This window comes from Danio rerio, chromosome 7 (genome assembly GCF_049306965.1).
Source record: "Danio rerio strain Tuebingen ecotype United States chromosome 7, GRCz12tu, whole genome shotgun sequence".
Lineage (NCBI taxonomy): Eukaryota > Metazoa > Chordata > Actinopteri > Cypriniformes > Danionidae > Danio > Danio rerio.
The window spans coordinates 8,595,949-8,609,554 of NC_133182.1; the positions used below are offsets into that span (position 1 = coordinate 8,595,949).

Consider the following 13,606-nt stretch of genomic DNA (forward strand, 5'->3'; position numbering starts at 1 on the left):
CCTCTCTTAATTTTATTCACAGTCCTGCTTTGTTTACTGAGCTTCTTCAGAAGGGCCTCTTTCTCCCCAATCTCCAAAACCAACTTAAGAATAAAAAAGGAGATAACATTTTCATAAAAATAATACAGTTTTCAGATTTCAATTCACATATATTAGAAGTAAGACACCGGTGAAATTTGTACATTGTTAGCATTAGGGCAAATTTTTAAAATAATTTTGTCATAGACCTGCACATGCAGACATTTCAAACATTTTCCATCTATTTTGTGTAAACTGGATATACAGTACATCAAATGTGAAATTTATAGCAAACTGAACCCATCATTAATGTTAAATAATGCTTGAATTTAATATAGGCAACAATTAATTATTTTGATAATGAATTTATTTAACATAGTAAACATACAAAATACAGTTACACTTAGTTATTTGTGATAATTGAAGCTATTCAAGAGGCAGAGACAAATATTAGGTATAACGGTAGCCTTTAAGGTAATACATTTACAAACATTATTTTTAGAGATAATTCAATATTGTTTCTGCTATTAATGAAAAAAGTTTCGTTAAAGTTTAGTTTAAGAAGGTTTATCTTGGAGATGCAAAATGTACCCGCAATTCTATAATCACCCATATGAACAAACAGTCATACCACATTTGCTAAAAATTTTAATTTTTTAATTTTCTTAAAATATATGTAATTATTTACTATTAATTAAATTTTCTTCAGTTATCCAGATATTGAAACAGTTTTATTTAAACTTTTAAATGGCAATTTTCATAAATCATTATTGCTGTTCTATTTAAAAAAGATTAACTTTTTTCAGATTCTCTAAGATGTATAATCTATGACCTGTATGAATGTCCAGCATGACTGTAGTTTAGTCATGGAGTCTCATTTGCAGACGCTTATATACCTTCTCTTTCAGATCCTCCTTCTCTTTCTTAAGGAGGTCCACCTGCGCACAGAGTTGAATTTTCTCCCCAAGCAACCGATCCACAGATGACTGAAGTTCTAAACATATTTCAAACAAAGTGAAAAAAAATAAGACAGTTTTTAGACAGACTTCATGAAATACATGTTTTAAACTTCAGAAGGCACAGTATGTAATAATTGTTTCATTTAAATATTCAAAACCCACTAGAGCAGTGTTATAAATTAAACTCAATTATGCAGAGATAAGGAAGGATCAGCAAAAGACCTTGAGCCAGGAATCGAACTTAGGTCGCCACGAGCACCTCAGTGCTATTTGTCTACACTCTGACCACTAGGCTATTGACACTGACAAATTGTGCACTTATTATCCCATATGTTTAAAAAAAAAATTAAATCCAGAGAAATAAGCAATTTTAACCAGTAAGACGGAGCGTGTGCTGTGTGTTATGCTAATGATTTCACAAAACCTAGATTTCTAGCTTGGTTTTATAGAAAACATGCAAACCGCAAAGGCACGTTGTGTGTTTTATTAAACTGCACACAGCAGCATTATAACAGAAGCCTAAAATGTACTTAGCCTGATGAAAAAGCACTGCTTTTTCTCCACGTGATCATGAACAGATGAACTGGAAGTGGTGGACTGTGGCATAATAAAATCTTGACTGCTTTCTTTAGCAGTTGCTTCAATGTTTCTCTCAGCTGTAAGGTCTTTGCACTTTAAAGTCTGACATTTTTGTATGTACATGAAAGAAAAATTCATCACACACAGAAACCTTGCACACCGAGTCCGATGCGTATAGGGTATAGGCAGAGCTACTTTTTCTTTTCATATACTGTTAAACTTCGGGTGAACGGTTAATGTGACTTTTTTCAGTTTTATACGGTTCCTTTTACATACGCTGCCTTGTAATGTAATTAAAATGCAATCAGTTAAATGGACTTAAGCATTCATTTACTTGTTCAAGCGTAAAATGAGATGATAAGCAGTTTAAATACACGCGCCCGTCAGGATCAGCAGGCTAGCGCAGAAATTCTATTGAATATACTGGGGTGAAATAAATGTTCATATTTTAAAGACATGGTGCGGAAAAATGTAATTTAATGCAGTTTCTTGTACATTCTGAGACTTCTATATATCGTATATCACTCATCCAGTGGGTATTGTTGATTTCTAAAGAAAACAGACCTTATACGCACCAATTTTGTAACAGCATACATGTCAACAGATGCGTTTTTACCCTGGTTACTAAAAAAAAATGTAAAGTCCTTCCGCGTACTTCTGCATATACCCTATTAGTTACTCCATTGCGAAATTATTTACAAAACAACACAAAATGTAGTCTTCGAGTAGTGAACATGACTTTGTTGTCCTCTTCCTGCTTAACAAAAGAAAAAATATTGGGTCCGTCCAATTCTTAGATTTCGGATAAAGGAGATTCCGCTCTTTTTATTGACTTGAATTGAATTGCAGGATTATCGCAGCAGTCTCAAAGTATACTTCAGGATGTCTGTGGCTTAGTTTGATAATTTGGTAGCGATACTGGAAGCACGTGTTAAAAAGACCATCAGTTCTAGTGTACCAATTAGGGCGCACTCACACTATGCTATCCAAACTAGGGTTGGGCCAATAGACGATGCCATCGCCGATGGCCGATAAACTTCACATTGCTGAGCGGGCATCACAATCCATCGCCCCGCCCCACATTTATATTGATATATAACTTATTATTTATATGTCATCTTAATAGCAGAAACAGTCTTTTCATGAGCTGTGTTAAATGTTACATATAGCTGCCGCTTGCACGGCTGACAGCATCGTGAGGATTAAATAAAGGATTATACAGTTCCTCTCCTGCTTAAAATGTGTAGATTCAGTGGAAAACGCTGTTACCTGCAAACCCTGTCCTACAGACTTTACAGTTAATGGCTTTAGTTGTTTTCATAGCCGACTTTAACTACTGGAGGTCTTTTATCCACTCTTGGAAAAGTGTAAATGGTGGATTAACATTCAGCACATGATCACTAATAAGATGTGCCATTATTAGTAACTGTAGGTAAATCTGTCAGTGTTATTTTCATTCTCTCATCTTCGGCGCTTCACTTTTCGCGGTTGTTACTCCTGTCATCTGAAGGCAGAAGGCATTGACTGAGTCATTGACAGCTGATATTAACTAATCCATTTGCATTTAGTGCTAGAGCAGTAGGCCAATACAACAACTGTTTTAATCTGTTCCTGTTTAGCGTTTTTAGGTGCAAAGGTGCATTCTGCATAAATGTCTCCTAAATCTGCGCACGCGGTGATGATTTTTCTGCGTAAACAATGAAAATTTATGCACTAGCACAAATGCTTCCAATTATATTTTTAGGTTGCATAGATGAAGATTTAAAAACGGTCAAGCCCTAGCATCTTTACTTGTTATTATTTTCTCATAATAATTATAATAAAATAAGAAAGTTATCATCAATCCCAATAAAAATTACAGTGAACTCCAAATGACCTCTTGTCTCCTCCACCAGCTGTGGGAAAAGCCACTATAGCGACACAGATCACTTTGCCTATTCATGCCAGAGTCCTTCGCAAAAAAGTGATTGACAGGTGGTCATTTGTGTGTAACTTTATTTATTTAGGGTTTGGGTATGGGTAAAGCAAAGACCATGTGGGTCAGGTAGTGAAAACGGCAGGCTACAATTAATTAATTCGTTATGAATTAATTGATATTTAACAACCACCACCCCCACCTACAACGACGATGCCATCGTCCATCAAGATGCTTCACATTAGACATCGTATGATGCCAAATTGGTCAACACTTGGGCTCCGGCGCGGTACGCTTGTTGTGTGAGTGCAAAGTGTGCCTGAGCCCGAAACTGAAGACGAGACGGGACTTTTAAAGGACTGTTCCATTTGAATTTATGGGGGTGGGGTAAGAAGTGCACTTCGGCCCGGTTCAAGGCAACTGTAAATAGTGTAAGTACGCCCTTAATCGTGAACCGAGACTGGTAGTTTGTCTAGGTACGGAGCATATAATAAACCACTAGCATACAATAAACCACAGAACATTTGTATTATATTATTTTAGTTTTTTAACAGCATATGTGATTTTGCCTTTTGCTTGTACAGTGGCCTTGAATAGCCAAAACACCTCTCAAAACACCCCTTTGGATGTGGAAAAAAAAAATGTAACCCAATTAAATTTTTTTTTCATGACGGACAAAAGTTTCAGAGGCAGCGTGTCTATATGACTGACACAACCTGAGGTCAAATTTATTTTTTAAAGTGCGGAAATGACATACCTTTACTCTGCTTCATACTGATGATAAGTGTTGATTACTTTAGCTCATCCAACCACATGATTTCTGCAGGAGTCTTGCAGGTTGTAATGTTAACCACAACTCGAACCCCCACAGTCAGTCATGCCATCATCAAATTACACCTTTGTTTGTTGTTAATACACACCCTCTAGTGGTGAAAATTACATACTGTGCCCTCAGCCATTGTTGAGACTTGTGCTATTTAGAAGTGATTTGTCGAGTGAGTCCCACCTCTAATTTGGTTCTGGCTCATCAGAAGTGGATCTTCACTGCTGTCTTCCGCAGGGACTGAGTCAGAGCTCAGATCAGCCTCAGAGTCCAGGTTCAGGGCGGAGAGATTTTCTGGCATATCTTGAATTAGAGGAAGTAGAGCTTGGCTTTGCCTCTTTAATACCTTGAAGTCTTTTGACACCTGTGGGGTGAGACAGAGTGACATTATATAACATAATAAATTCTATTTTCACAGACTCGGATTGTTTCAGCAATGCAATCCAAAGATTCAAACAATACTTTGTGTAAGTAATTAACGCTACTTGTATAAGTGTTTCTAATGCAACGGCTGTGGGAGTGTCTGTGTGCAAAATTAGCATCTTTCTCTCTTCTCATTTCTGATTTCAGTAGTCAGTTTCTTACAAGGCAATAGCATGAAGGAACCACTTTTGGTTCCCCAAAGAACATTTCCCTGAACAATTCAGCTCTTTACACTGTTGATTTTGACTAGTTAGTCTTGACTTGAAAGTTTAAAGTAGTTTTAAAAGCTTGGTGATTGAAGGCTCAGTGGGAAACGCTGTCGCTCACAGCAAGAAGGTCACTGGTTTGAGTCTCAGCTGGGTCAGTTGGCATTTCTGTGTGGATGTATATCTGACCGACGAGCCGTCTGACAAAAAAGTGATCTTTCACTTAGTTCGAAGTAGGGCTGGGCGGTTTAGCAAAAAAAAAAAATCTAGGTTTTTTATTAAGTTTGACCGATTCACGATTTCGATTTCGATTTTTTTATTTTATTTTTTAAATTTTTTGTGTTACTAGTCTTCTCAAAACATTACAACAACATGACTGAAGTAAAACTCTCTTCAAAAATAACTTGAAAAACCATCTGGTTAAGGAACATTGTATTTTTAATGGCCATGTCATACAAAAATTGGTCAAGGTGTAAATAAATGTAAAACAAATTCACAAGTTAAATAGCGTTGCAGAAGATTTGAATAAGAAAGATTTGTGTAAATATTGCACTTGCAGGAATACAGATGTATTTTTTGCAAGTTTTGGTGAGCCTAGGAAAGATTGACTGTCAGCCTGGCTTTGACTTTGTCTTCTGATTGAATGACAGGTTGTAATGCTGCTGCCTTTTTCTTAAAAAGATACAGTGGAAGAAAAAGGACTGAACATGGAAGCTTCCTTCATGCATGTTGAGATCGAGTTTATCGACTTGATGAAGGAATATCTTGACAATCCACACAGACGTGCAACAAGTAAAATCCTACATGACTTCACGCTTTAACAGGCAGTCAAGCAGGTCGCACACCAGAAGCGCCACGACACGGCGCGGACATGACAGTTTAAACTATCACACACCAAACACGCACATTCGCATGATATTTAACATGAAACTAATCAGATGGCGCTCTGTGGGCAGGCTGAAATATGAAATGCTTCGTGAATCGTGACTGCGCAGCGTCGGTGTGTGTATAGAAACCGGTTTAGAATTCTAAAATCCATGGCACTGCGTGGTGCTGTGCGGCGCGTCACCGAGAGGCGCTTCTGGTGTGCTTCCTGCTTCATACAGAGAGTGAACCAAACCGCATTGGTGTCATTATAATGGATTAAATATATATATTTTAAAAAATCGCGATTTCTCGATTTGATTCAAAATTAAATCGTCTTAAAACGTAAATTCAAATTAATCGAAGAAATCGGAAAAATCACCCAGCCCTAGTTCGAAGACACTACTGATTACGTTAACATGGACACCTGTAATCTAGTCATTTGCCTTAATAGGCAATAATATAATTAAGGTGTTTACGTGAAGTGCTTTCATGTAAGAGTTTCCTGTAATTTTGGGAGACTTTAACTGCAGTTCTGCAGTTTCACTTTAACTCATGAACGTTTCATTCATGCCCCCATGACAAACTGGGGTATAAGACGCAAATAAGGAGTAAGGTCTGGTGAGAGGGTTATGGAATTTATTAACGCATGCCAAATGGAAAAAAAAAAATGTCTGCATTTCGCGATGTGTGAGTGTGTGTGCGCGTGTGTGTGTGTGTGCGGTCGGTCCTTTCCTGACAGCCACGTGTGTAGATCAGAAAAATATGGTGAAAAGTCCTACATGATGGTAATAGTTTGATCGCAGTGTTTACTTCAATAATGCCACTAATATCTGCATACTCCACATGTCTTAATTCCATTTCTGTTAAGTTCAGTTATGACTTTAGTCGGATTAAGGTGATCAAAAATCGCTGTTTAGAGCTTACGTAGGCCTACAGTTCAACATTCATGTTTAACTGAATAAACGGTTAGTAAACACAAGCACATCTTACTGAACATCATTTAATTTCATCACTAATTATCATAGTAGAACAGTTTCTCTAGAAGTTTGTGATACATTTTGGAAACAAGAGATGAGTCCCTGGTCCCTGGCGGCACCTGGCTTGAGAAACCCGCTCTCAAAGACTTACTGTTAGTCATTGTTTGGGTAGCACACGCATTCTGAAGCCTTCGGCAGAATTCAAATGAGCCATGTTAATCTAGATTAATTCCAAGATTACAGTGAGATTAATCTAAATTTTAAAAATGTATATGCCCACCTATACTGGAAGGGCATGTGCTGCATAAAACATATGCTGGATAATTTGGTGGTTCATTCCACTGTGGCTACCCCGGATTAATAAAGGGCTAAGCCAAAAAGAAAATGAATGAACGAATGAATGAAAATGTAATAATATAACTTTTGTAATATACTTATTATAGGGCCTTCTTATTTCATTTTAGTAAAGAAACAGTATGTCATTGTTTGCACTTCAAACATGCACTCCAAACTTTTCATGATTGAGTCATGTTGAATTCTTCCATCATTTGCAGTGTGTCTAAATTGTATTGTCAATGATTTTTCTTACCAGTTTTTTTCAGTTTTATCAGTTTTTTTTCTGTAAAGCTCCTTCTGACCATAACATTTCCTAACTAAATAGTTATAAGAGACTTGTTTAAGGGATTATATGCATCCTTGATTTATTCTCATAGGTAATGAGATATCTCCACTAAAGTATCATGCTTAGAGGGAAAATGTGCTTTATCCATTATAAAGCTTAAAGCATCAGAATCGGTACTCAATATCGACCAATCACCATGAAAATTAATCTGTACTCTGTATTGGCTGCAAAATTTCGGATTGGAGCATCCCTATTAGGATTTTTATTATACCCTATTAGCAATTATTCAAAAATTCAGCTTGTCAGATAGGGGTGTTTCGTGATTATTCATATTAACCCTCATTTGTGTAATAAACAAATCAGTTGAGAATCAAAAGACATGAAAAAGAGAAACCATAAACAGAACTGTACTGCTTTTAAAGTGACAGCGTCCAATATTCCGAGAGGGGTCTGGCTGCAGACCTGGTGCAGTGCAATCTGGGCTGCATCCAATACTTTTTAATGGGCTCACCTAACCCCACCCCCTAACCCTACTCGTCACAGTGACATCACTAGCTCCATTTGAGTGCATTGTGTCTGACATTGCATTGCTGAGTGATGCAGTCTCAGCTTGCATCATAAAGGCTGCATCCAGATACTATTGAATAGTCCTGCTACCGACTGTTTTAATCATTAATCAAACAACAAAAGGACAGAATCCCTCACTGCTCTTGACTGAAGGACATTTGTGGCTATAATTAAAGTTTTTTTTTTCTTACAGTGAAGATGCTTAAAGCACAGTTTTGTTTGATATTTTTATTCTATTGTATTGATTTGCCTTTTCTTATTTACAGGGAGGAAAATATTAAATATACACAGTTAGTCACTGTCACTGATTATTAGACCCTTTTCCTCCCATTTTCTGTTTAATGGAAAGATTTATTTCAACACTTTTCTAAACACAATAGATTTAATAATTCTTTTCCAATAACTGATTTCTTTTATATTTGCTATGATGACCGTACCAGATATTTAAAAAAAATACAAGCATTCAGATTAAAGTGCGATTCAAAGGCTTAATTAGGATAATTAAGCAAGTCATTGTATAACTGTAGTTTCTTCTGCAGACAATCAAAAAAATATATGTTGCTTAAGGGGGCTAATAATATTGACCTTAAAATAGGTTTCAAAATATTTAAACCTGCTTTTATTCTAGCCAAAATAAAACAAATAAGCCTTTCTCCACAAGAAAAAATATAGGAAATACTGTGAAAAATTCCTTGCTCTGTTAAACATCATTTGGAAAACATTTATAAAAACAAAAATAAAAAAATTATAGGAGGGCTAATAATTTTGACTACAACAGTAATCATTTTGAATAGTCATGATTACAATTAGGACCAAAATAATCATGATTATAATTTTCCCATACTCGAGCAGCCCTATTAAATAAGGGTGTTACGATCCTCCAAATCTTCGATTCGATTTTCGATTATGAATAATTAATTAATGACCAATTAATTATTTGTAGCCTACCGTTTAAACTACATGACCTGCATGGTCTTTGTTTTATCCATAAACAAATCATACAGTAAATGAATAAAGGCAAGATACACACATAATTACCACCTGTCAATCCCTTTTTCTGCGGGACTCGTGAATAGGCAGTGATCTGTGTCGTTATAATGGCATCGGTAAAAAAGAGGCACAACCAACAGGAACCAGCCAACAGTATCTGAGGTGTTCGCTAAAATGACCAAGTACAAGTGAGTGAAAGATTGAAGCAGTCCTCTGAATGCCTGGACCTGCTGTCTCGAGTGTATGGCTGTGTGAGCGTCTGTGTCTGTGTGGTCACGTGATGTGCATTTTCAGCGGTAGTGAGGAAGGAGGGCTGCTCAGAAATGCTACACGCCACTGTGGATGTCAAATCGTTGTCGTTTTAAAATGCCATTTAAAAACAAAGACAGTGTAAACAGGGCCTGAGTGTGTACTTTTCGCGAGCGGATTTGCAACGGGGGCGGGCGGAGGATCGCGATGCCGGTGTTGTCTATCAGACAAACCGTACGTAATACGTACTTGCAGAGCTTGCAAAACTGGGGTTTTTTTTGTCGACAACACGAACGTTGTCAACATAACTCACTGAAATCCAAAATGCTTCCACACCGGTGACTTCATTGAAAGAGGAGAGGGTTTAAGTTCTGTCGACGGGTCTCCTGCTTCTGCAGTTTAACAAGCACTTCAACAAGCCTGTTTTTTTCCCGCTTGGCAAGCCAAGCTGACGTGACATGGGGGCGTGGCAGCATCGACGATTCTATTTTTTGATTCGATAATCAAAATTGAGCATACATTTTGATCGACACCCCTACTATTAAATGGCATAACATTTTCGGCCGATAAATTTCCAGTGACTGAAAATTCACTACATCTCTAATATCAACCCACTTTTAGATTCCCATTGCTGCAGATTTCTGCTGTGTGATTGGCTCTTAGGATCAAAAATGTTCCAGAGCTTATTGTTACTGACATTTTACAGCGATACGATATAATATAGTTTATTGGCCAATGCAACTATAATCCAGTGAGTCAAAGACGGTTGCTCCGTGGTTAGCACTGTCATCTTAAATTAAGAAGGTCACTTGTCCAAGTCATGTCTGGGCCAGTTGCCATTTCTGTGTGAGTTTGCATGTTTTCCCCGTGTTGGCGTGGGTTTCCTCCGGGTGCTCCGGTTTCCCCCAGTCCAAACACATGCTGTACAGGTGAATTGAATAAACTGAATTGGCCGTAGTGTATATAAAACAAGTGTGTATGGGTGTTTCACAGTACTGGGTTGCGGCTGGAAGGGCATCCGCTGTGTAAAACATGCTGGAATAATTGGTGGTTCATTCCCCTGTGGCGACCTTTGATAAACCTGAGACTAAGAGGAAGGAAAATGAATGAATTTACTGTTGTAAATTTGACTCTATTTGAAGAGCATCATACTCTATAAAAAAGATTTATTAGGTTTACTATTTTTTTTTGTAAGGTAAGTGGTTGCAAACTATTTTTATGGGCTAAATTTACAGAAATAAATTAAGTTGAACATTACTAAATTTAATTTGTTTGCTTAAATTCAGCCCAAACACTTCCTTGAAAAAATATAGTAAATGCAATGAATCTTTTTTGTTCAGTGTAGAGCTTGCAACCATATGGGGATGTGAAATAAGCAAGAAAAACAAACAGACACTGATAGCCTTGTGGGAAAAGAGAAGTGTGTGTACCTTCAGTGCGTAGGCCTCTGCGGTCTCTCTACAGGAGCGCTCGATCTGAAACTGCATTTCTAACACGTCCAGCTCCTTCAGCAGATGAGAAGAGGCTGTGAAAGTACTTGTATAAATCAAACATGCATTGACACTTTAAGCAGATACTTTTGCAGCGAGTTATGCCAAGGTTTAGGCATACAGTAAATGTTATTTAAGGTCTTTCACAGTGAGGCTACTTTATCCTTCACAGTAGTTAAGTTGTTATGAGCATATTGCAATACTAAAGACTCCCAGAGGTGTCTCACCCTCCTCCATCCTTGACAGCTTTTCATTCGCCTCATCTCGCTCTTTCTCCAGAATCTGGCACTGTGTAGCAGATTATATAAAGGTAAATGTAGTAGAAGCACTTTAATATTTCTTATGCATACACTTGCATAATAAGTTGAAGTAAAAATGATTAGCCCTCCTGTGAAATTTGTTTTTCTTTTAAAATATTTCCCGCATCATGTTTAATAGACCAAGGAAATATTTACAGTATTTACTATATATATATATATATATATATATATATATATATATATATATATATATATATATATATATATATATATATATATATATATATATATATATATATATATATAATATTTCTAGATATTTATATTATATTTATATATATATAATATTTATAATTTTGTCCTTAAATATAAATAAAAACTGCTTTTATTCTAGCCGAAATAAGACTTTCTCCAGAAGAAAAAATATTATCAGACATACTGTGGAAATGTCGTTGCTCTGTTAAACATCATTTGGGAAATATTTAAAAAAAAAAAGTAATATTAATTTAATGGGGGGCTAATAATTTTGACTTCAACTGTATGTATACCTTATAGGGGAAAGTCTTAATTCTTTTAGCTTGGCTGGAATAAAATATTTTTTTTTATAAGTGTTTTCAGAACTTTATTATTAGCCCGTTTTAGAAATATATTCTTTCTAATGTGAAGAAGCTATTGTTATCTAATAACTTGCTTAATTATCTTAACTAGCCCACTTAATTTAATAACCTAAAAAAGATTGTTGCTGCCTTAATTTTTTTTAGTTGATTCAATTTAGCTTTCTAGTCATCTTAACTTGCATCAATCAAACTTACTAAAAATATCAAGTTAAACCGCTTTAAAATTTAGCTGAAAGCGGATTAACTTGTTAAAATAAGTTAAAACAACATAAGCCACATTTAAATGTCACATTAAGCTGAATACTAGTATGTTGAAAAATATCTTGGCAAATACAAAAGAAATCAGTTAATAGTAAATAATAATAATTATTAATAATAATTTAAAATAATTAAAATTTCACAGGATGGCTCACAATTTAGTCAATTTCTTATTTTTGTAATATCAGTTTTTAGTATTTAGACGTTGCCGCTTAAAGTTGCATTAAGAAAGAACATCCAAAGACGTGCTATTTTTTTTTGCTTCAACAGTGCTATAATGTGCAATAAGAATATTGTGTGCTGATTTTGTAATTTTATCATTTAAAAATATCCAGCGTACAGTAGAGCACAATTTAGAAAAGTACATCTCAAAATATCTACCTAGCGTGGTATATATCGCTAATGCGGAATAAATGCTGAATAAAATTAATAGAATAAAATAGAATTGTGTTGTTTCAGCTCATTTTGCATGAGTGGTTTGATATTTTCATAGTGTATACATAGTTTACAAGGACACTACTTTGTCATAATGTATGTAATACTGTAAAGAACGCTTATTATATTGCCCTACTTCTAAACCCAGTACCCACAGAAAACCTGTGACAAAATGAGAATATTTAAAGACCTCGTTAATGTGATTTTTAAGCTTTTGGAATTACAGGGACACGAGGTTTGACCGTCTAAACCACCTTAATAGAGAACAACTAAGTCATACCCATGTCATTATACAACATACACATAATACAACATACACACATTTTAGCAGATATTACCTCAAAGTCTCTTTCATCTTCTGAGGATGGTGTGTTGTCCTCCTCAGAGTCTAAAAGAAGAAAAGCTTTAAGATATGTTCATATGTTTTGTATACTGTATTTATAGTATACATAGTATATATTATAGTATATTTAGAGTATATATAGTAAAAAATCCTGCTTGCCTTAATGTTTTAAGTTGAGTTAAATTAACCTTATGGGCTCTATTTTGACGGTCCATGCGCAAAGTGCAAAACGCAGGGCGCAAACACTTTCAGTGCTTGTCAGAATGCATTTTTACTAATATAAAGACTAATATAATCCGCTTTGTGCCGTGGCGCATGGTCTAAAAGGGTTGAGTTTATTTTTTTAACGAGTTATAGGTGTGTTTTGAGAATAAACCAATCAGAGTATCGTCTCCCATTCCCTGCAAGAGCCAGTTGCGTCGCACCATAAGCGCATTTGCTATTTACACGACGTAAAGTAAGAGTAAGTGGAAAAACTGAGCATTTCACTTGCAAGAAAACAGTTAAACAGAGCATCTACTGCGCGAGAATGAGAGATAAATGATCTACTTTCACTTTCGCTCTTGGATAGGGAAACCTTTACGCACAGACATCAATTAGCCTATAAATAATTAATTTCGTTTGTTAAGCACAAATATTTGTTTCAAAACTATTTCTAAATTCAGTTCTAATTTCCAGCAAACTAATAAATGAACAATAAAAACGAAGTGTGTTCAAAAACCTGAGTTATATCCTAAAACACATGCTGTGCCCCATATGGTCTAAAACCTGCAGGTGGGCAAAGCTAAGCTTGTTTTTCAATAAAACAAATATAAATATGGATATAATAAATAATACTGCTAATAATAATAACATTATACAAAAGCAAATTGTTATGAATGAACTGAAAAAGCCTCCCGAGATGAAGACATAAAAGCAGTGGTTTTTCATATTTATGTAGGCAAGAAAATTGTAATATTTTAATCCTTTATATTTATATCCTATGTATATTCTTATATTTACTATATA

At 35.6% G+C, this 13,606-nt stretch overlaps 2 protein-coding genes across 8 annotated transcripts in view; one reads left to right on the forward strand and one right to left on the reverse strand.

The window, feature by feature from the left end:
* The window catches only part of shtn2 (shootin 2), a 40,617-nt gene that overhangs the window by 20,851 nt on the left and 6,160 nt on the right, over positions 1-13,606 (reverse strand). For 2 of the 4 annotated variants that reach the window (XM_073908051.1, XM_068222437.2), the window contains exons 2-6: positions 12,594-12,643; positions 10,626-10,720; positions 4,478-4,658; positions 915-1,012; positions 2-83 (exon numbers count right to left, since the gene is read on the reverse strand). In XM_073908051.1, the coding sequence (XP_073764152.1) occupies positions 2-83; positions 915-1,012; positions 4,478-4,658; positions 10,626-10,682 (418 nt within the window). In that variant the 5' untranslated portion in view covers positions 10,683-10,720; positions 12,594-12,643. Of the gene's footprint in view, position 1; positions 84-914; positions 1,013-4,477; positions 4,659-10,625; positions 10,721-10,912; positions 10,974-12,593; positions 12,659-13,606 lie in introns of all 4 variants that reach the window. The other 2 variants (XM_021477700.3, XM_073908050.1) reach the window with 2 other exon arrangements.
* The window catches only part of LOC141375293 (3'-5' exoribonuclease HELZ2-like), a 296,921-nt gene that overhangs the window by 5,092 nt on the left and 278,223 nt on the right, over positions 1-13,606 (forward strand). The window lies entirely within an intron of this gene.